Source organism: Phasianus colchicus, chromosome 5, assembly GCF_987193195.1.
Source record: "Phasianus colchicus chromosome 5, bPhaCol1.hap1.1, whole genome shotgun sequence".
Taxonomy (NCBI): domain Eukaryota; kingdom Metazoa; phylum Chordata; class Aves; order Galliformes; family Phasianidae; genus Phasianus; species Phasianus colchicus.
In genome coordinates, this window is record NC_143440.1 from 30,125,600 (window position 1) to 30,149,152 (window position 23,553).

Genomic DNA, 23,553 nt, shown 5'->3' on the forward strand with positions numbered 1-23,553 from the left:
CATTGTGCAACCCCTGAGCCCTTTCTTATTTTCAGCAGATTGGAGCCTTAAAAACTTCCCCCAGATGCCATCTCAGGCTCAACTGATCCCGCACATAGAAGCTGCAGTTTATCATTTCAAAAATAACATCTGTGCACACAAAGATCCTGTCAGATGGATGGATGTAAAGACAAGACTGGGCCAATATGACTGTACTATGTTGTACTGTTAAGGATACAGACTGACATTATTAACGTGGAGTCTGAAATCCTTTTTCACCTTTGTGAGTCCATGCCTGGTTTCTCCTCACAGATCATCACAGAAAGGGTCTCTCGGATCAGATGCTTACTAAAGTTGTTTGGCAGTCATGGAAAAATATTAAAAGCATTCACGTTATAAGTTTAGTTGTCAGTCTCCTTCTGTCAGATTTCCTAAGATAGCCATTTTCTGAAATGGCTTCAGTTCAGCATTTCTTCATCTATTCATTGTCAGAGAACAAAGTCAGTCTTTTATTCTTGGTATATGGTCACTGTGTCTCAGGACGTAATATACAAAAGACTTTCATAGGCAATCCCAGCTTTTGCTTTAATCATCATATGGAAAGCAGTTTCAAACATCAAGAAATTTTTCTGGCAAGCTGTGAAATCTAAATAATACTCAAGTAGTCACAAAGATCTTCTACAAGAAAGACACCTGACACTATAGATGTGCCTGAGTGACACAGTGAATTACAATTGGTTTTATTTTTCTCCAATAAATACAGTTCCAAGTTCTTTCCATTGCAAATATAGGAGTATTTTCACTGTATTTTGTCCTCTTTATCTATTTGTTGTCCAGCGTCATGTTCTAATATTGGCTTTAGAAACTCTAGAAACTCTAGAAAAGCTAATTCAGAAAGAAGCCCAGGATTCCATTGTGGACAATTACAAGAATGACCCACAGTTTTGCATTAGCCTAGAACTAGTCACTTCTACAGAGTAAATTTTACTTTGCGTCACACAATGTGGTTTCCTACCAGTAAAGAAGATTCCCTGGGCTCACAATGCCCACTTTATGAAGTTCTTTTTTTTCACTTATGGTTTGGCTCAGATCTTCTTTGTGCTTCCAGATTCCAATATGTGAATTAGATGAGATTACTTGTTACATATCACAAAGTATCTGAGGTTTGCCTACTGATTATTAAGATTTCTGACAGATATTAAATGTTTATGCTTGAAAAACAGAATATTCTTTTGACAGATGAAAGAGTGGACCTTGTTCTGAACTACCTTCAAACCACTAGTCAGCATCCCTAGATTCATTAGGCTATGACCACACCATCATTTGAGCAGATCTAGAACTCAAGCCAATTCAGTAAAAAAAAAAATTACAATACTTGAATTACTTTCTTTTGTACAACAGACCTTTCCCTGCAATCCTTTATTCAATCAAATTAAGAATTATAACACGTTTATACTTCAGTTCAAAGCATATTTGACTGTACCCAAGAAGGACATTAAACTGGTGCAGAGAAGAAGCTAGGATACTGTGTCTGAATTAATTCTGCCTATAACTCATATTCTAACTCGTATAATGATATATGTCAAGTCAACATTGCATGCAAAATTTTAGAGCAGTTTCTCTCTCTTCTCCCCCTGACTCCAGATGTTCCATCTGAATTATAATGCTGATAATTACATGCAACCCACACAACTAGAAAAGACTTAAACCTCTTTATGGATGACAGATACAAAATTCAAGCAGACTCAAGCAGACTATATTCTTGAATGAGTCAGGTCTTAGTTACCTTCCAAAACATGAAGACACTCTTTCAAAGACTGTATTTTGGAATATCATATAGTAATATCAGAACAAGAAAGGTGCCACTTAGGAGCTCTGTGTCAACTAATGTATCACAAAAGAGAGGTATATAAATGAGAAAACAATAACTTCTAATGCAGAGCTCCCATATGCCAATTTATCACAACATAAAAGAAAAAAGAAACTGTACTGACCAGTTTCTAAAGCAACTGAGCAGATAAAGTGCATTTCCTGAATTTCAATTCTGAATAAAGAAGATATTCTTCCTATCTCCATTGTGCAATCACAAGCCCATAAATGAAAATGTGGCTGGAAGCAGCTAATGTTATTAATATGTCTCTGAGAAAAGATGATAAGCAAATTCAAAAACAGAGAAATGAATGCAGAGAAGAGGAAAAATGAACTTAAAGGTAAAAACATATGAGGAAACTGAATTCATTACAAATGTCATTAAAATTCTTTGACAAATTGAGCAAAATGAATCTCTCATTGATAGAAAACTGTCAAAATGGAAGATGGCTTTCTAAACTTGAGGCACACTCTATAGCAGATTTTACTACGGATAAACATCACAGTATTAAATAAATGAGGGACACAAAGAAGACCAGAAATGAAAGGCAGACACAAAAATACCCTGATCATTAGGTTAGTAGAGCTGTACAGCTCAGAACTGAGATGATCACATGTTTTATCAACAGCTTCTACAGAACCAAATAATTTCAGAAACTATAAGCAAAGGAAATGAAATTAGAAGCCTTTTGTAACCTGGTCTTACTACATGAGACAACAGACAAAAGTACATTAGAGTGTCAGTTTTAACTGGTCAGCTGATCTGTAATTTTTAGGAAGTTATTCAGACAAAGACATAAGGTACGGCAACTAAAACAACATCAGAAGGGCTCTCCCTTCTTTGACTTTGCATACATTTTTTGTTTTTGTAGTAATTCTGTGGTAATATCTTCCATTTCAACCTCAGAGATGTGTGTTTTCATGTGTTAAGACCACAGACAGAGAAAATGGTGTTTAAACAGCTTCAGCTATATAACACAGCTTTTGCTATGTATGTTACTTACAAACCTATTTTCCAGGTTTGTTCTTTTCTCCTACTGGTTGCATTTACGATTTTAACTGCAGATTTTATCTGTGTGTTTTGGACTTGTGTTTTTAATTTTAAATTCTGTATCCTATATACAATTTATGAGAATGGAAACAATGACAATCTCAGAAACTGTTAAAATGGTTAACAGTTAACACATACTGCTTTCAGTTGAAAATACAAAATATGGAAGTGCAACTTGAGTGGCCTGTTTGAAACATAACAACGTACAATTAAGATGCAAAGACATTTTAAAGTTGAACGTAACTATTCTGCAGCCACCTGCAGAGGTACCACGCTCCTCCATCCTTTCACATTCCCTGCTGGAATGTGTTCACATGTATCACAGTCTTGAGCTTTGAAGCAGCTGTCACTGTGTTCACACCTCAGCTGGATGTGCTGTTTTCATAAATAAATATCTTTGAGTGATTCATATGCTGAAATGACACATAGGAATACTTACCTCTATACAAAGAGGTAAGCAAAACAATTCTCATGCTTAAGTACCAGCTTCTTATATATGACGGACAGAAAATTGACCTGTTATGGAAATAATAATACTCAACTATGCTTCCTATTAGCTTCAGTGCTTATGGTGTACTGGAAGTGCTGCTCTTTGTAAGATGTAAAAATTTACTCAATGTAAAATGTATAAGGAAAAAAAAAGTAGAAAAAAGTGCTAAAAATACAAGCCCCAGCAATGAAATAGGAGAGAGGGGGAAATACGTAACAGTGAGGACTTTGAAGGAAGTATTACAAGTTTTAATTTTTCCTTCTGGGGAAGTTCATAGTTTCCTAGGGTTTTTACCACGTCTGTTCTGTAGGCATAGCAGGCATAGAGTCTTTCTCTTTTTCACTCTCTATTTACATATGTAAATATGTACAAAATAAACTGCACATATACATGGGCACATGCAAACATATATAATCTATGGTTTAACTCCTGTAAACCATTTAACAGACACTAAAGGCTTGTTCATCTTTTCCACAGACATGCTAACCAAAAAATCAAAATTGTATCCTTCATAAGATCTCTTTGGTAAGTCTCTTGCATTTTTCAAGCACTGTGTTACTCCATCAAGGCAGTCGTGTTGGTCAGAAAGATATATATTGAAATATCCACACAGACAACACTCTCTCAGTAACTTTATCTAATGAAATAACATTATACTGGTTATCAAACTTATTTATGTAATCAGATAATCAGATTTTATATTTGATTGCAGATGTGTTTTGATGTAAATTTATGAACAAGGTATGCTGGTATAAGAAAGGGAGATGAAAGACTTGCAAGGTTCTTTTTATCAGGTGGTGAGAATTCTTCACTAAGTCAACAGTAACAAATTCTTCTTTCAAAACTTACTACAAATTACAAAATCACTCTAGAATTGGAGGCTCACTACTTCTATTCTCTGAACTAAAAGTAACTCCTCTGCAGAAATGACTCCCCAAGCGTGAAACCGAAAGCTTAAAAAGAATTTCTTATTACCTTTCATAGAATCATAGAATGGCCTGGGTTGAAAAGGACCTCAAAGATCATCTAGTTTCAACCCTCTGCCATGGGCAGGGTCGCCAGCCACCAGACCAGACTGCCTGCAGCCACATCCAGCCTGCCCTTGAATGCCTCCAGGGATGGGGCATCCACAACCACCTTGGGCAACCTGTTCCAGTGTGTCATCACCCTCTGTGAAAAACTTCCTCCTAATATCTAACCTAAATCTCCCCTGTCTCAGTTTAAAACTATTCCCCCTTGTCTTATCACTATCTATCCTCATAAAAAGACAGTTCCCCTCCTGCTTATAGACTCCCTTCAAGTACTGGAAGGCTACAATGAGGTCTCCCTGGAGCCTTTTCTTCTCCAAGCTCAACAATCCCAGTTCCCTCAACCTGTCCTCACAGGAGAGGTGCTCCAGACCCCTAATAATCTTAGTGGCCCTCCTCTGGACCCGCTCCAAGAATTCCATCTCCTTCCTCTACTGGCAGCCCCAGGCCTGCACGCAGTACTCCAGATGGAGCCTTACAAGAGCCAAACAATCACCTCCCTCTCCCTGCTGGCCACCCCTGCATTAATGCAGCCCAGAATACAGATGGCCTTCTGGGCTGCAATCGTACACTGCTGGCTCACATCCAGCTTCTTGTCCACCAGGACCCCTAGGTCCTTCTCCACAGGGCCCAGATAGTATTATCTCAAGACACAGAGATTTTATTAGGGAGAATTCAGAAGCAACAATCTCTCTCATAACTGAAAGCAAAACTTCAACATTTGTCTACCTTTGATGCATGCATATATTTGCTGCTTTTCAGCTCTTATCCAACAAGTAAAAAAGGGGTTGCAACATGTAATTATGCTATAAAAGTTAAAAAAACCCCACAAACATACTTGGATCTTACATCACTAAAACTATTTGTACTTATTCCTGAGAGCTTTCAAAATTATTTATTTTCACACGCATTCTGTGCCCATGAATCTCCACAGATTCTTCTTGAAAGCAATTAAGTAAAAGGCTACAGTTTTGCATGATGATTCCATGTTAGACTTTACACCTGATGGTATTTGATTTAGACAGATACTGAAAGGCCTGTATCAGGTCTCCCCGGAGCCTTCTCTTCTCATGGCTGAACAGCCCCAGCTCTCTCAGCCTGTCCTCATAAAGAGGTGCTCCATCCCTTAGATCATTTTTGTGGTTCCTTTCTGGATGTGCTCTAACAGGTCCATGACTCTCCTGTACTCCACATCTGGACACAGTACTTCAGGTGAGGTCTCACCAGCACAGAGTAGAGGGGCAGGATCACCTCCCTTGATCTGCTGGCCATGCTTCTTTTGATGCAGCCCAGGACACAGCTGGCTTTCTGGGCTGTGAGGGCACATTGCTGGCTCACGTCCAGCTTGCCATCCACCACTACTCTCAAGTCCTTTTCAGCAGGGCTATGTCCAATTCTTTCATCTCCCAGCTTGTACTGACAATGGCGGTTGCCATGGCCTAGGTGCAAAACCTTGCACTTGGATTTGTTGAACCTCGTGAAGTTTTCCTGGCCTCGCTGTTCAAGATCTCTTTAGATGGCATCCCATCTCTCAGGCATGTCTGACCACACCACACAGTTTAGTGTCATCTGTAAACTTGCTGCGAGTACACTTGATCTCACTGTTAATATCATTAATGAAGATATTAAAGAGCATTGATCCCAGTACTGACCCCTGAGGGACACCACTAATCACTGATCTCCACCAGGAGATTGAGCCATGAACCACCACTCTCTGGGTATGAGCTTGCAACCTGTTTGTCATTCACTGAATGGTCCACCCATCAAATTCATATTTTTCCAATTTGGAGAGAAGGATGTTGTGAGGGACTGTTGTGAGGGATGTTGTGTCAAAGGTCTTACTGAGTTCTGTCAGGCCAGAGAAACAAGAGTGCTGTCTGGATGCAGAGGTAGTATCCAGAAGGGTTTGCTTCCCCTAAGATCACAAGAATCACTGCAGTTGTTGTGTCACATTTTGTGTACAAAGACTTCAAATAAAACTCCATTTCCTGAAGCCATCATTTAGGTTGGTTTAGATATCATAAAATCACACACTTTTAGGCCCATTCATATACTTCCTGTTAAGCTAAAGATGTGCATTAGGGAAGACTGGTTTTGAAAAAAGCTGTTCCCCAGCAGTAACTTTGTCTCCCTGCTTGGGAATTCTGTCATCAGTCAAGGTGAGATATGGGTGCTGAGATTCAATATTTTTTTTCTGATCTGGCCTTACTTCTAATCATCCACAAGGAATAACCTATTTCTAGCAAGTCTCAACATTTGACAAAAAAATTATTCCTTAAATTAATTTTCTCCTGGAAAATAAACTTTGAGAGAAATCTTCATTCTCCCTTTACTGGATCAGAAAAAAGTATAGTTCTTGTAGAAATGTCTCCACAGAGGTGGGTTTTCACATGTACTAAATACAGTGCTCGTGATGACACTGCAGCAATAAAATCAATTTGCAGCTGTAATAAATATTTCAACAAACGGAAGGTAAAATAAGATAAATGACATCTAATAAAAAGTTTATCAGATTATTACTCTTAATATTTCTTAATGAAAAGAATAAAATGTCTCCTCCAAGATATGCACTGACACAACTCAGTGATACTTAAAATGAGTGACAGCTTCTCTGGTATGTTTTTTCTCCACAGATGCTGTAAAGTGAATCACATGAATACAAAGTGACATCCTTACTAACATATTGTACTTACTTATCTCCCACAATTCCCAAGTTGATTGTTGGATAGCCATGTTCTTGGATAGTAGCTAGGAGAGTTGAGCGGTTACTGTCTCGAATCTTTCCTGGCAAGAGATCGTCTTCAGGATTCAGTAGCTATAAAACCAGGAATACTATTAGTCAATCTCCTCAGACCACTGTTTCTTTAAATTAATGAGAATTTTCTTCTTCAGATTGGACAGGACATTGTCAGACAGATGTCATAAAATATGTATGAAAAGTGATTTAGTGAATTTAAATTAACAAGATATGTGATGTCCTTGTAAAGTGTAATTCTCCATTTTGCTTAGTTTCTATTGGTCCATGTCTGCAAAATCTGCTTTCTCCTAATGGGTACAGTATACATCAATACAAAACTTTAAGTGTCCAAGTTATTCCTTGTACTTAAATGGTTTTATAGGAACCTCAGTGATGTTGTTATCCAGATTTAAAAGTATTAAAAGAAAATTTGAAGCTTTATAATGAAGATGTAATTCAAATTGCCTTGGAAAATAGAAACAACAGCTTTGTTCTTATATGAGTATTTTGGAAGTTCTACTACAAAACATACATATGTAAACACGCATTTTACATACATTAGGAATTCTTTTGTAGAACATAGGGAGGTAAGTAATAAGAATATATCAGCAATGATGTTAGATAGTAAGGTAGAGAGTAAACAAAAGTGGAGAATGGTTGTGTTTTGATGTATTGGCTAGTACATTTGTCTGAACTTCAACATGGGCTACAAATAATGAGAATACTAAGATACAATACTGCAGAAGGGCATTTGCAGTATCATTCAGTTTTCAGAGACAAGTTACCTGCTATTTATTTACTCAACAGCTACAGAGGAGTGCTGCTCAAAAGAAATTACTCTTCCAGTCATGACTGGCAGTATAAATCATAGCCCTTAGTACCCCACAGGTTCTCCTCTCTGGTTGGCAAGAAGATAGTAGCCGGCACAAGACTGGATGCATTACCAAAATTTTGGCAAATACACTGTGGGAGATTTGTGAGAGAGCAAGAACCTATGATCCTGTGGAGAAGGAAGCACAACAGGCTTCATACTTCACGTCGACATGAGCTGAGTTGTCTCAGCATGAGTTATGATGGCTCAAAAAGCCAGTCTACTTGGAAATAGAGTGGAAATCATTATCCAAAACAGCATTCCTCTTCTGCTGAAGGTAAGAATTATTCAGACCTTGATTCTGAAGTTATTTTCCTTACCTCATTCCCTGTTGACATGACTGCAACCACTGGAAACTTGTTAACTTCTACTTCGGTTACTCCAACAGTGGCTAAGAGACCAATCTCAGATGGACCCATGTGAGTTCCTTTAGCCAGCACACATTCCCCTCTTTTAATGTCATGTCCTATAGGTCTGAAAATAGTAGCACAGACAAAATGAAAAACAGAATGAGAATGAAAGCATCTTTCCTTGATTGGTCTGGCTTCAGTTGAGAAGTGTTCAAGGATGATCATTAGTCAGATTGTCAAAATGCCAGTAGTACTTAAGGCTAAACAATGACTGTAAAAATAACCATCAGCCCTTCTTTTCTTACAGATGTTTTTACTGTTCATGAAACAGGCTGTTTACAGACCTGATATCTTGGCCTGGTCGGGCTTGTACCAGGATTCGAACTTCTAACTCTTCAGTGCCCTATAAAAAGAAGAAGATCATGTAAGGTCAGCAGAGTTATTCAAACAAGATTAAGCAGTTTTGATATCTCTGATTTCCAGGCAGCTCACAGTACTCCTTGCACTGAGATCTTGTGATTTAAGTATTACTGTTTTCCTGATTTGTGCAACAATAGGTGTTAAAGCTAAAGAAGTTTATAAGAAGTTCATCTTTGATGAGCTCAGCAAGGAAGGACCAACACTGAATGCATAGTTTTACCTGCCATTTTTATGACCCCTGTGTTTATATACCTTTATGTTGTGATGTCCTGTGTTTGTTGATGTGGTCTACCAAGTGGTTTCTTTCCTCTCAGCCAACCTTATATCACAGATGGCATTTCTAAAAGAGCTCTTGACTGACAAAATGCCACTACATCCACAAAAAGGTAGAGAGATGACACAAGCTCTAACTGTTTCAAGATCTTCATGTAGATCTTTGTAGTGGAAACTTCTATTTGAGAGCTTTGTACTTACCAGAAAGAGGCCTATTCATCATATTTATTTACAGTGAACAGGAGAGTGTCCTGAAAAGTCTGATGCCTACTTAAATATTTCTGTTTACTTTTCCAGGATTTCAATGGTTTAGTATTTCATTCAGTGTCAATAAATGGTATGTGACCAACACCATTAATATTTAATTTATAAACCTGCAAATGGGTTTATGATAAATATACTCAAATTTAAGATTGTGCCAGCTTCTCAGGAGCACTGAATCTACAAGTACTTAAGCAGGCACAGGTTGTATTTTTACATTATGATGCAGTATTTCATAGTTCAATTTCCTCAAATTTATAAATCAGATACTAGTCTTATGATGGAAAAAAAGTGAGTCATTGCCATTTGGAATACAATGCAGGGAAGACAGTGTTGTATCGGACACCTGGATTTGCTTTCTTTTCTTAAAGGTAATATGGACTGCATTTTCTGAGTTCAAAGCAAATGCCTCAGAGCTTTAAAGAAAAAGCCCAAAGTTAAGGGTAACATGCTGTTACAAACTATGCTTCTGTTGGTATATTGTGAAAATAGGTATATTTAAACCCCTGAAAACCAGGAAATGAAGAACAACACCAACAAACTCTGAAAAGTTCTTATTTCTTATTTTACCATAGTATATCTAATATACACTGTCAACACAAATTCTGTTTTTTTAATACCTGTCCCTCCTGTTTAAGAGAAAAGACTATTTTTGGGAGCTAGTGTCCAAAATTGTTGTGCTAGAGCCTAAGACACTCTCTTATATCTCCCTTATCTCTGTCTGAATCTTTAAAAGACCATTTAGGCTTGTGATGAAAATCTGCAAGAAAAGTTAGTCTAATAATTATTTCATTTTTCATGACACTCTGGAGATGGTTGGTCAGATGTGAATTTTCCATAGCTTTGATAACATTTTAAAAATAGCTAGGCAATTTCTAGGGAATCAAGACAAGTGCCACTGATACATCTGAATAATAGAAAAAGTCCTCCTTAGGGTCCCTGGATTACTGGAAACAAGGAAAAAAAAATGCTTTTGAGAAATTTAGCAACCCCAGATTTGGAAAGAATCATGGCAAGTATGACTGTAGACAACTGGGTGATGTGCAGAGATTGTTATTTGTGGAACTGATGAGTGTCCCAGAATACAAGATAATTCATGGTTGCTAGAAGTAGGAACTACACAAAAATATGACATTATGTTGGGAATATCTCCCATTTGGTGTGAATCAGGCAGTATGGCTCGTGCTGTAAATTAATATATTTTGAACTATGTCTGAATGGTTCACTCTGATAGCTGTTAACAGTCAGCATACTGATGTTCAGTCTCAGTGCAGGATCTCTTGTTTCATTGATCACTTTAACCTCCTTTTTTTCAAGGAGGTGATATAAAAACTCAAAGAAAAAGGGTTTAGAAATGTACTTTCAAGGACTGATTTCTCAATGATGGTGCATCTGGCAAGCTGATGAGAATTTTTCTTCCTGCTGAATAGATGTTATTCCTTTCAGGCCTGTGACTTTGACAGCCATTTGGGGAATCCCTGCTATGGTATTTAAGTACTGCTATCACAACTAGAGGTCAAAGAGCCACTTTTAAAAGTACTCTGTCTTTTCAGAATAACATTTCTCAGATGTGAGAGATTTCATTTCAGTTAAATCCCAGCCTTGAAGAAGCTCTTAACAGTAAAAAGAAAAGCCTTCTTCAAATATGTAGCCAGCCAGGCATAAAAAAGGGAGATGAAAATAACACGTTAACTAATTGGTATTAACTATAGGATTAGCAGAGTAGCAAAAATTGAAGGATTCTACCTCACACTCAAAAGCAGGAAAACAACAGTGAAGCTGGCTGACCATTTGCTGTGAAATACAGAGGTTATGTATGCACACAGCCATATCATCTATTCCTACATGCAGAGAACAACTCGTGAACAGTGGAATCTAGGACGACAGTCATCCAAGAAGGAAGTAGGAAATAACATGTTATCATGTATACTGCTATGCAGTGTGATAATCTTGTCATGATAACGTGGGCAATGGCCACAAGCAAAACTTGTTCAGTAAAGGAAATGGAATGATTAACAAGTGGTAAAGTCAATGACATATTTTACAAGAAAATATAGTTTACACATACACATCTGAAACCTCACAGCAGAACTGATGCAAGAAATTCTGTTAGGAAGAAGGCCAGACTAGACAGCTTGCAGACTTCATCAGATGTAAAAATCTATGTATTTACAGTAAGAAGGCATGAAAAAAAGTAATGAGAATATGTTTCAGTTCTTGCTGTCTTCCTCAGCTGCAAATGCTGGAATTCATGCTTACATGCCAGCTCCATCTGCAATGCTAGCATGTAGCTATGCTGAAGTGGAACAGCTTGTCAGAACAGCAGCAGAGCAAAGGCTGATATGAGCAGAGAACCACGCATACATTTCATTCCAAAACTGAACTTGGAATCTGTGTAAAGAAGAGACATCTACTTGCTGGTAAAACTGTCAGATGATGGCAAACATGACAATAGTGTCCTGAAATCACAGCTGGCTAAGTGAAGGTAATGTTTCAGAAAGAGTTCTCCAAACACATGGAAAAAGAGAAGACTATGTAGGTAGTCTAAGACAAACTGGGATGACAAACAGGCAGTGTCTATAGACTCCATCAAAAAAAGGCATTCTGCTTTAAGACAACTGTGTGTACACAATTAGTGCTATAGTACCATGATGTCAGAGGTGGACATTGGTGGTATGGCAGTAGAGGTTGAACTTTCCTACCAATATCCTGTTACACTTTATTGCTGCAACAGATGGCAGCAGAGGGGCAGTCTGACCAAATGGTGTCTGACATGGAAGTGTGGATGAGGCAAAGGTGTTGCACTGAATTCCTCCATTTGGAAAAAAATGGCACCCACTGACATTCACTGACACTTGCTGAAAACTTATGGAGACTAAACAGTGGATAAGAGCACTGTGAGGCAGTGGGTGATGTGTTTCAGTAGTGATGACTGTGACAGTGGGTCAGCTCCAGTGGTGCAGATTTTTATGAGCATGGCATGCAGGCTTTTGTTCCTTGCTGGTGAAAATGCACAGCTAATGGTAGTGACTACATTGAAAAACAGTGTTTTGTAGCTAAGAATTTTCTGTATCAAATAGTGTTATTGAGCTCTTTGTATCTGTTGTAGTTTTCATGGAAATAAGTCAGAGACATTACTTTTGGAGTGACCTATGTGTAAGGGAGATTGATCTGCTGCTGAACATGAGCTCAGTACAAAAGAAGCAAATACAATGTCTAATTGCCACTACTCTGTACTTCAAAATGTGAATACAGTTCACACTCAAACTGGACCGTAGTCATGGGCCCCTCTCTACATGAAAGACACTGAGGCCCTGGAGCATGGTCAGAGAAGGGCAAAAAGCTGGTGAGGGATCTGGAGCACAGGCCTTACGAGGAGCCTCTGAGGGAGATCATTTAGTCTGGAGAAGAAGAGGTTCAGGGGAGACCTTACTGCTCCGTACAATTACCTGAAGGGAGGTTGTGGTGAGGTGTGGATCAGCCTCTTCTCTCATGTAACTAATGACAGAACTAGAGGGAATGGTCTCAAGTTGCACCAGGAGAGATTCAGGTCAAACCTTAGGAAATACTACCTCTCTTTGAAAGAGTGGTTAGGCACTGGAGTGGGTGGACCCTGGAAGTGTTCAAGAAACATTTAGATGTTGTACTGAGGGACATGGTTTAATGGGCAATATTGCTGGTCGGTGGATGGATGGAGTGGATGATCTTGGAGGTCTTTTCCAACCTTGGTTATTCTATGATTCTATGGATCTCTGAGAGGCATTCACACTTCATTCAATTGTGCTCCCAAAAACTTTGGTGCTGGCAGACAACAACCACAAAGAAACATCAAGGTCAGGACAGGCAGGCCTGTGGTAGTGTTACTATAGTTTAAAAAAACAGAATTGCTACTGGGAACTGACATGAAACTCCTTGAACTTCTAAGATAAACAGAAAAGGTCTTCTACAGGACTATCTTTCATATTTACAGGATTGCACCATGAGCAATGTGCTGCTGCAACAAAAAGCAAAATGAGTTTTAACTTGTGACTCACATCATCTGATTCCCTGATGAGTTCTGTATCTTCCACTTGCACCACTGCATCAGCACCACAAGGGATTGGAGCACCGGTTGTAACTCGCATTACCTGACCTGGCATCACAGTTTGAGTTGGCTGAAAAACAAAATAAAACAATTGGGTTTTGAATAGAAAAATCTTAAATGATATGAACATTGTGAAGGTAATCTGAAAGAAAAAATTTCTTCCATATGGCATGTATCTCGTTATACTGCTAGTGATATTGACAGGAACAAATTCCAATACCTTTGAAACCATCAGGAACCTGACTTTTAGGTCACATATCAGGTAGCTTCATTTTTCCTTACAGATAGATTCCTATCATAAGCATAATTTTCAGGTGGCTCAGAAATGTCACACTTAAATGGAGACCTTTAGAAACTTACATGAGCAAAAAACTACTACACGCCTGGAGATTATTTCTGCAGAATATTCTGGTCCTTAGGTTGAATTTCCTTTTTACTTTTTTTATGTGTTGTGTGACTGGAAGCCATTGCTATACTGACCTACAAGAAGGACACAGGACAAGATCCAAGAAACTACAGAACTGTTAGTCTAACTTCAGTCCCCAGAAAAACTATGGAGATTATCCTGGGTGAAAGGAAATGGAGAGGGAGGCAGTATTTCCTTCTCCCCACTACTCAGTGACAGAACATGAGTGAAGAGCACACAGCTGCACCAAGAGATGTTCAGGCTGGACTGCAGGAAAAACTTTACTAGCGTAAGAGTGGTCAGACACTGGAGCAGGATTTCTAAAGAGGTGGTTGATGTCCCAAACGTGTCAGTATTCAAGAGGCATTTGGATGATGCCCTTAATAGCATGCTGTAGCTTTTGGTTATACCTGAAAAGATCAAGCAGCTGGACTGGATGGCCACTGTAGGTCCCTTCCTAAATCTCTAAGTTTCTCATATAACCTGCTGCTTGATTTTTAAGCAGATTTCCTCATAATCAGAGACAGTTCAGTGTCAGTTCACAAAGAATACCTGTTTTCGCAAAGGTCACTTTAGCAAAGACTGAAATATATAATGCTCTACAGTTATGTAAAGACGCAGTACATCAAAAAGTTTGACTAGAAGAATACAAAGAACAGAAAAATACCAGAATAAAACAAGTGATGTGATTTTAATAACATTTCACACCAGGAAGCCTATTTTAATACAAATGTACAAAGTCCAGAGTAAAACTGGAATTTGGCCACAACCACATGAGAAATATATAATGAAAACAAAAATCTCTGTGATGAAGCGCAGCTAAAGGAAGCTGTATAACAATTGAGATTTTACTGCTGGAATGTGTTTGCTCCACACAATGCCTTAGTAAGGCCAACTTATTTGGGTTTTACTGTGATTAGTGTACGTGATACACACAGCTGTGATCAATGCAACATATTCTGTGCATATCACATTTATAATTCCTGTACTGATTGACTCTATGTTCCATATGCAACACTGGAGTGTGTCCAGGACTTCTCAGACCGAATGTGATTAGCACATATTTGATAGCTACCCATAGACTTCAAAGTAGTAATGTCCAAGCACTATTATTTGCTCGTGCACAGCAGTGATACACTCTATGACTTTTGACAGGAAGTTGTTAGACATCTGTAAATTCTAGACAGGTGGCCAATGTTTCAAATGTACATAGCTGTGTTTGCCTTGTCCATTATTCTACTCCATTTCAGCACAGCTGTAATGTCTGAAATGTGAATATTCCTTTGGAATGTGTGTATTTCAAAGGCTGCTGTATTTTGTTCTTTGGCATAAAGGCACTAGGAAAAGGTTGTAAAATGCATTGTACCTAATTTACCACAGTAATGCTCTATGCATCCCAAGAAATCACGGAGTTTGTATTTGATTGAATAGCCCTTTTCTAAGTGTAAAGGAAATCTAACATCCTTTGAGAAGAACATAAAATGCAAAGATAAACTGGAAAAAGAGTTCACAGTTGCAACATGCCATGGTTTATATGCTTTCCGAGTAAGACTGATGTTATCTTAAAGTAGGCATCTAACATAAATAAGATGAAAGAAATACTTTCTTTTTTCAAACAGAATTCTCATCACAGATCATTCAAGGAGCTGTTGATGAATAGCTGAGATGCAGCTATTTACACTGAATATGATTAAAACTAAGTGAAAATAATCCTGTCCAGTGTGGTGATTTGATTTTTATGAAAACAAATGTTGCAAAAAGCAAAGCTTAAGCCTTGGGAATGTGGGATCTCTTTTGCATATTCCTGTAGGTACATTACAAATAAGTAATATTGTTTTGAACTTACTAAATAATTAGCCTTTTAGCAGCAAATTTTAATGGAGAAATGTTTTGCATAAACATTCACCCATTTAAAATACAGTTTTTCAGCCTCAAGAATGACAAAAAATGCATGCATAGGACTGTCAGAAAATAGTGCTTATGGTGATAAAATGCACAGTAAATATCCATGTTTTTGGAATTTATTATCATATGAAGCAGTTAATTCTTTTGAGGTGTAGTGATGAAAGTGTTTAAACAAATTTATGATGCAGTAACATTTGTTTTTATAATCAGCTGCATTGCTCTTATATTTCCTTTCCTTTTTGTCCTTTGGGAATTTGGTCAGATGAACTTTATAAAGAAGACAGGGCTGTTTTCTTCTTCTGTGTTAGACACTGAAGAGATCACTGCTTCTCAGAAAGCATATTAATGCACCAATTTCACAGAAGCTCTTTTAAAGGTCATTGAGATCTCACACCTACCTGCAATAGGGCAGTACAGAATTCTACCCTTCACCTCCATCACTGATAATGCATTTTTATGTTAATCACTGACTAAAACCAGAAGTAATCTGTCAAGCATAGCCTCATCTCAGGCATTTTCTCTTGCACAATATTACACCTCTCTTGCAAGATTTACAATGACCCATGCTCCTTTCTGTAAAAAGGGTCAAGTTAATGGAAAGGTGAAAAATGTCTATTTCCATCCATCCATTATGGTTAGTCACAGCTCCTCTTAAAACATCTTTGGTCTTCCAGGAAATTCTAATCCTCAGCTATTCAACTCTATAGGAAGAAAATCATTGCTCCCTGTGGTCTAGTTTTTCACAGAGTCTGTGCTGATGGCTCTTGACTAGCGCTCTCAAATCTGTCCTAAGCTCTCCAAAGCAGGGTCGTGTCTGAAAGTTTTCTTCAATGCCAAATAAAAAGATGTCTGTTAATATAAGCATGACCATCTGGAAATGGAATTGAGAAAATAATATACAATTCACAGATTGATACAGAAACGTCCAGCTTGTCTATATGGTTGCTCTGTAGTTCTCAGTCCCATTTTCTTCCTCTTTAAGTAGCATTTACATAACCTTTTTCTCCCTACAGGAGGAGCCAAATCTAAACCTATTTTGAACTCCCTGCTGTGAATCATTCAGTTAATTGGTCTGTAACATGAAAAGCAGTATGCTGCTGCTGAGAGCGACTGAAGAGTGAAATAAGACTGAGGAGACTTCCACGGCTATAAATCATTTCTTGGGAAGGAGATGAACATGAAGATGTGTTGGCCCAAGAGAAAACCTCTGACCAATTATTCAGAGGTCAACAGCCTCATTTTTCTTACTTGCCGCTGGGATTTCCAGAACTGTTCTCTCTCTGCATGCCCCCCATTCCGATTAATCTGCTAGGACAGACTGTCCCTGTAGATACACATTTATGAGCTACTGAATTTTGTAGGAGGGAAACAATCTTCCATTTGCCCTTCCATCCTTACAAACCTGCTGAACTGATTAGGACATCAAAACCCTCAGACCTGTGGGCAGTTCTAAGTCCACGCAGTTTCACCAGTACTGTTTGCAAGCACCCCTGTGCCATAGTGCTTTTTAACTAGCAAAATAAGAATACTGATGACAGGTAAATAATGATATAAATGATAGTATAGCAGATTGCTCTGCTGGTTTTGATAGTTTATAATGATCACATAAAAGGTTGTAGATATAGTTGACAATCTTCTGTGTTTTAGACTGATGTTTGAAAATATAGACAGAAAGACTGAAAATTCAAGACATATAGCAATACTGGAACCACTAATCTACATATTTCTACTATTTTAAGTAATTTTACACATTCTGTGTAACAGATTCATCAATCTAAGTTCATACGAGTATTATTATTGAGATAATGCTTATGCCACTGTAGTATAATTCATGACAATGGATGGGAGATGCAGCACCTGTATCTATCATGCACCTGTATCTACCATGATTAGCAAAATGAAATGTTGCATTTGTTATGCATATATAGGCAATTCAACTCCATTAAAAAAAAAAAAAAAAAAAAGATACAATCCTGCAACAGGTAATGCTTCTAAAATCTGAAACAGCTCAGAATTATATGCTGGGACTTGAAGCAGCTGGAGCAAAATTTTAGATAACCCATGTTCTCTTGAACAGAGGGTATCAGTATAATTAAATTGACAGAATAATGAAAGTGGTAGAACATAACTGATTCTTTTTTCTATCAGTCATCCTAGTATTAGTATAGAAATTTTATCAAATGTACTCTTGAGTTTGTCAGTGAATCACAGTCTCTACTTATGAATACTTATATGACACGGCAGGTCATGAATGGATGCTACCCCAACTTTCCCTTAAACTCAATCCATTTATCTTCTAAAGAGCACAAAGACTCTTTAAACAAACAGAAAAGGAACAATAGTGCTAACTATGCTGCTGTGCTTCCCTGTGAGGCAAATCAAGCTTCTGATGCTTCCACAAGAAGCATTCAGATTGTTACCTTTCTTAAAACACTTCTTACAAAATTCTAAATACACTTCTGTATTTAGAAATCTGCAGGAGTCAGAGTGAAATATACAAGGAGTTTATGGAAACAGTTTCTAGGCTGATGTCCCTTTTAAAATCTGTCAGCAAGAAAGGGTTAAATCTTGCTTCTCTTTGTTTATGAATTGTAATACCACAAGAAACCTTGTGTCCTCTAACCTTGTACTAAGGCAGAACATTGTAGTATGTGCTCCTATAGGACATGTCAGCACAATGCTCTGCAGTATTTTAGGATATCCTTGTTAGTTCCTTACGTAACCGTACTACCTCACTGTTTGAAATCATGTCCCAAGGCACACAGCAGGAGGCTTTACAGCTGTGTCCTACTTCCTGCCACCTCCAAGAATACTGAGTTTGGAAGCCCTAGAGAGGCTTGTAAAAATACAAAGCAATACCTTACAAGAGAAAAATACACTAAAAAGAAAAATGAGAGAAGAAATTGTACTTACCTGCTCTCCAGCCTGGGATTCCCCAATGATGAATCGATCCCCTGGACCATCTGCAGCTGTTAAGATGGACAACACAAATGGCAAAGGTTGAACCAAAACAAATGACAGTATTAGAAATTAAGAGTGGGAGAGCTAAAGAATGATCTAAGATTGAGTTTTTCAGTTTAATTACAACAGAGTTTATGGAAGTTTTGCAAACATTTTAGATTTTAAGTCGTTGTTTATTATTTTGAAAATTATAGGTGCCATAGGATTTTTAACAGAAAATTTCTGGTGATACGGAAGCAGGATTAAGAGATGAGGAGAAATTACATTAATAACAAAGACTTAAGGGAGTTCATGAACTTAAATGAAAATGTCCCATTGTGAGCAAAATTTTCTTTGAGACGAACACATGGGAATCACATATTTTCATGCAGTCTGTTATCTACTTTATTGACATTTCTAGATTCTATTTCTGCTTTTGGAGAATGTGGACATGCACAGTGGTTACAGATTACATTGGCTGGATTTTCTGAAGGGCAATAGGGCTGCTTTAGAAATCTGCATTCTCCACCTTTTTTTTTGTTTGTTTTGAAATTCAGGAAGTAGTATTGAACTAGTTACCTTAAACCCTTTTTGAAAGTTAAAAGTCAGAGATCATTGATTTAACAAAGTGAAAGTCTCCAGGACTTTTAGTTTAGTCAGATTTGTAATTTTACAGGGACACTAAAGGCATGCTTCCTAGCAAAGTTCAAGCTTCTGCCTGCCTCAAAGGTCTTACAGTGAAGTTGCATTAGTGATGTTTTCTTTGAAGGCTCCAGCACTAGAACCAAAAGACTATAAAAAGTCACTCTTTCCATTATAAATGAAGGAAGCTTCTAGTCCTCATAGTTGTATTAAAAATCTTTAAAATATGAATGAGCATAACCTAAGAATGCAGAACACAAAAAACACAGGAATGTCCAACCTGTGATTTCTAAGCAGTTGACAGCAGCAATACTGCTTTCTTTGTGAACCGGTTCAGAGATTTTCACAAATTAACTGTTATTTGGGATTTCAAGTTTATTAGCTGTCTCTTTGCTAAATATACAGAATCATAAAGACAGCATGGCATTAAAACTGAATTGCACTCTCACCTAAATGAAACTTTCCTGTAAAACAACAAATTTTTTTGTAATGAGGAAATTTTTCTGGCTCTCTCGGATCTGTCTACATTTGGCCTTTTTTTTTCTTTTTTTTTTCCCCAGGCAATCAGAGAGACTCTACCACTACTTGTCTTTGAATAATGCATGTAATACTACTGAATACAGTAGTCAAGCCTAAAAAATGCACTGGGATGATCCTCCAAAAGAGGAGAAAAAATCCTTAATGGCTACATTATTTTAAAATTGATAAAATATTACTGAATTAGATTTTATTCCTAATTAATAGTGATAAGGAGACAAGGTTTACAGATGATATAAAATTGATACAGCTTGAAGAACTAGACAAGGTTTTTGAGCTAATCCTTTATAATCTCTGTCTACAAGCTTTGTTTCTCATACCCTGAGATAACAGATCTACAAGAACAATAATGTTATTCTATTTGAATCCACCACCAAAATTAGGGCCTTGTATGTCATAAAAGTTGCTAAGAATGGAGTTCATGACCATTCTGATCATGCTGCATTTTACTAGGACAAAATTCTGCTTTCCCTTACCTTGTAGCAATCAAGTTGCAAGACAGAATTCTCTTGTTCCCAAGGCCCTTGTCAGCAGCATGCTACTCAGAGCTTCCCCTCTCATCTTTTTCAGCACCATATTATCTGTGTTTCTCTGGCTACATCTGCACTCTCTTGCCACAATTACTGGCCATTTTGGTCTGCCTGTCTCTCACACACATGGATAACAGACAGCTCCAGTCAAATCTATCTTGTAGAGCTGAAAGTTAATTTTCCTATAATGTCCATGGGAAAGCTTATTGGTCTACATCCACTGCCTGGGTTGGCAGACAGTCTGTTTTGTGGACACCTGCTTTCCATTGTTTCAGCTGCCAATAACAAAAAAGACCTTTTAATGCCTTTAAAAGGAACTTGGGTACTGTATCTGAATTTCAGCATGGTGTTATAATGATGCAACACCTACCACAAGGATATCACTACCAGGATAATGTTCGATCACATTCATATATATTTGAATTTCTCTCTACAGATACTTAAGTAAATATCTTTAGTCATCCTTAAAAAGAAAAAAAAAAAAAAAGATGCACAGAGAAACAGCTTGCTTAAAAGCACCTACTGGCAAAGCAGAAGATAGATTCAGTTCTCTGGGGAAACAGCTCCCTGCCTGCTCCTTAAAACCCTACTGTTCATTTAGATACAGTAACCAAAATTTTTCTGAAGTACAAATTACATTTTCTTTTGAGGTGCCTCCCTAAGATAACATTAGGATACGTATTTTTCAAAATCTTCTAAGGCAATCATTAAATAATTCACAAATAGGGAGCTGGATCTGTAATAGTTCAGTGAAGTAAGAGCTACAATAAGCAAATTCTGATGAAATCAACAACAGAGAAATAGAAGAATCACAAGTTATTCAGAAACAGATGTTCTGTTACTCTCATGGAATTCTTTGTGTTTCCAAGGAACTCATTAGCAACAACGGCACATGTCCATGAACACACATAGATGTACATTTGTTCATGTATCCACTTAAAAGATCTAAATTGAACTTCCTTCACATAGTTGCATTGCATGTAGCAATAATTCCAGGAGTGAACTGGATCAAATCTTAAGCAAAACACCCATAGCTGGATCCAAAATACAAGTGCTGCTTGACTGACAAAACATGAAAGTGAACCAAAGACATGTTGAAAAGTAGTTCTACTGGCTCTGCATGTTAAGGAAGTAAGATTTTACCTCTGACAGCGTAGCCATCTTTTACAGATGCTGGAAATGGTGGTAGATTATCTTTTGCATATACATCTTGAGCAAGGACTCGGCCCATTCCATCTATAAAGGAGAAAAGAGAAAAGACCATGCTCCATGTCATTAGAACTAGTGAAAAAGAAAACAGTGACAGCAGTGTGCTCTGATGGAGGAAACATATGTGTACGTGAGAGATCTCATGAACAGATCAGATCTCTAAGGTTCTTGATTTCTGTTAAAACTTTTACATAAATGAAACAAACAAACAAACTGGAATCTTTCTGTAGGAGCAGCAATAAATGATCCGTTATGGTAAAATCATTGACAGTTGATCAGGAAGCCAGGTAACCAAACACAGAGGTCATAGCTCTGATATGTGATCAGACAGAAAAAAATATATATTGTTTATCCTGAAATCTCTTAAAATTGCATGTGGTTCTGTATTTTAATTTTAGTTAGTTAGTTAGTTAGTTAGTTTTTGTGCAAAGCATGAAAGGTAATAGAATAAGCCTAATTGTCGATAACACTTCTGATTACTGGAGGATGAGTGAACATAAGTGTCAGGATTATTTATGTAAATTTACGCTGTAGTAGTTCTAAATATTTTACTAGCTGTTTCAAACATACTCTTTCCCTTCACTTAGCAACCATGATTGATGAGCTGTAATTTGGCTTTGCCTCACCATAGAGACCGACATGAACCACTTCCCCCTCAGTCTCGTGTACTTTACCTGTTTGCTTTCACAGTGTGAGCAAGAGCCTTTTTTGTACGACGTGGAATGGAGATGAAAATATATACCTTATCCCTTCACGAAGTGATAAAGAGGATTTATTACATTTCTGACTACATGGAGTAGGAAGGGTCAGAACTACTGACATCAGATGGATTCCAGTATGTCAAAGTGGAAGCAGCTCCTCTATAACAGAAGCCACTGCTCAGGAGCATGCTGCGGCACAGGAAGGCAAAATCCACCTGACAGCATGAAGGAATGAGAGCGAACTTTCACTCAGAAGTACTCAGAAGAGTACTCCTTCCAGGTGAATTTGTGTGGATAAGCATGTTGTAGGATATCAGATATGCCAAGAAACAAAAGATCTCAATGAAGTATGTTTCTCCTTTTGCAGCCTGACAGGAAAATCTACATCTGTCTGGATTTGCTAGGAAGGTAGGAGACCTGACTGGGTCTCTAAATAAACAGACATATTTTGTCAAGAAGTGCACCTATGTGTTTTGGAAATGTTCAGCTGTAGCGAAGTGGTATTATATTTTACCTGTGACCACAATGTGATTTAGTAAGTAATTATTTATAATTATAGTAACTCTAACATCACTGCACTCACAGACCAACTATTCAGCCTCAAGTAAATATTTATGTTGCATTTTTGAAATACGGCTTACTATGAAAATTCTGGTAAAACGTATTACAGCAACTAGAAAAACACTTTTGTGATGGCTATTAGCACTTCTGCTTATCACTGTGATACACAGTATGGGAGTTATTAGAAAGCTCACTGAAAGCTTGAACATTTGCACTGAAAAGAACACGCAGACATTTACATTATAGCACAGAAAAGCCAGCTTTCAAATGCCGGTAAAAACAACCTCTGCTCATAGACACACAGAATCTCATACAAAAGTGATGCTTCTAATTTTAGTAGGCACGTCGTATCTTCATTTTACTTCTTGTCTGCATGCAAAATCACACTAATCAGAGCAAATTTGAACAGTATGTTCCTGGCTTTCTGCCATGAAGTATCTGAAGTGAATAAATGGCAACTCAGTAGTGGGAATGAATGTCATTAAGCAGAGAAAAATCTAAGAACTACTTGCCAGAGCCTTTAAATGCCAGAGCTTTTAAAATGAAGCTAGTCAGCAACTAAAGGACAATCTGAAGCACTTCTTTACTCCCCTTTATGTGAACAAACATTTAAGAAATACCTTGTTCAACTTTATTTTAATTAATTGCAATTCCCAAAACATATTTTGAAATGTTTCCGATGTCATCAAGCAGTTTCATGAGATGCCCA

The 23,553-nt window shown here is 37.6% G+C and overlaps 1 protein-coding gene across 13 annotated transcripts in view; it reads right to left on the bottom strand.

The window, feature by feature from the left end:
- GPHN (gephyrin) overlaps window positions 1-23,553 on the bottom strand; it is a 264,503-nt gene that overhangs the window by 19,349 nt on the left and 221,601 nt on the right. For all 13 annotated transcript variants that reach the window (XM_090141191.1, XM_090141181.1, XM_090141188.1 and 10 more), the window contains 6 exons: window positions 21,517-21,609; window positions 18,638-18,693; window positions 13,364-13,483; window positions 8,720-8,778; window positions 8,346-8,499; window positions 7,111-7,232 (listed from right to left, as the gene is read on the bottom strand). In XM_090141191.1, the coding sequence (XP_089997317.1) occupies window positions 7,111-7,232; window positions 8,346-8,499; window positions 8,720-8,778; window positions 13,364-13,483; window positions 18,638-18,693; window positions 21,517-21,609 (604 nt within the window). The remainder of the gene's footprint in view (window positions 1-7,110; window positions 7,233-8,345; window positions 8,500-8,719; window positions 8,779-13,363; window positions 13,484-18,637; window positions 18,694-21,516; window positions 21,610-23,553) is intronic.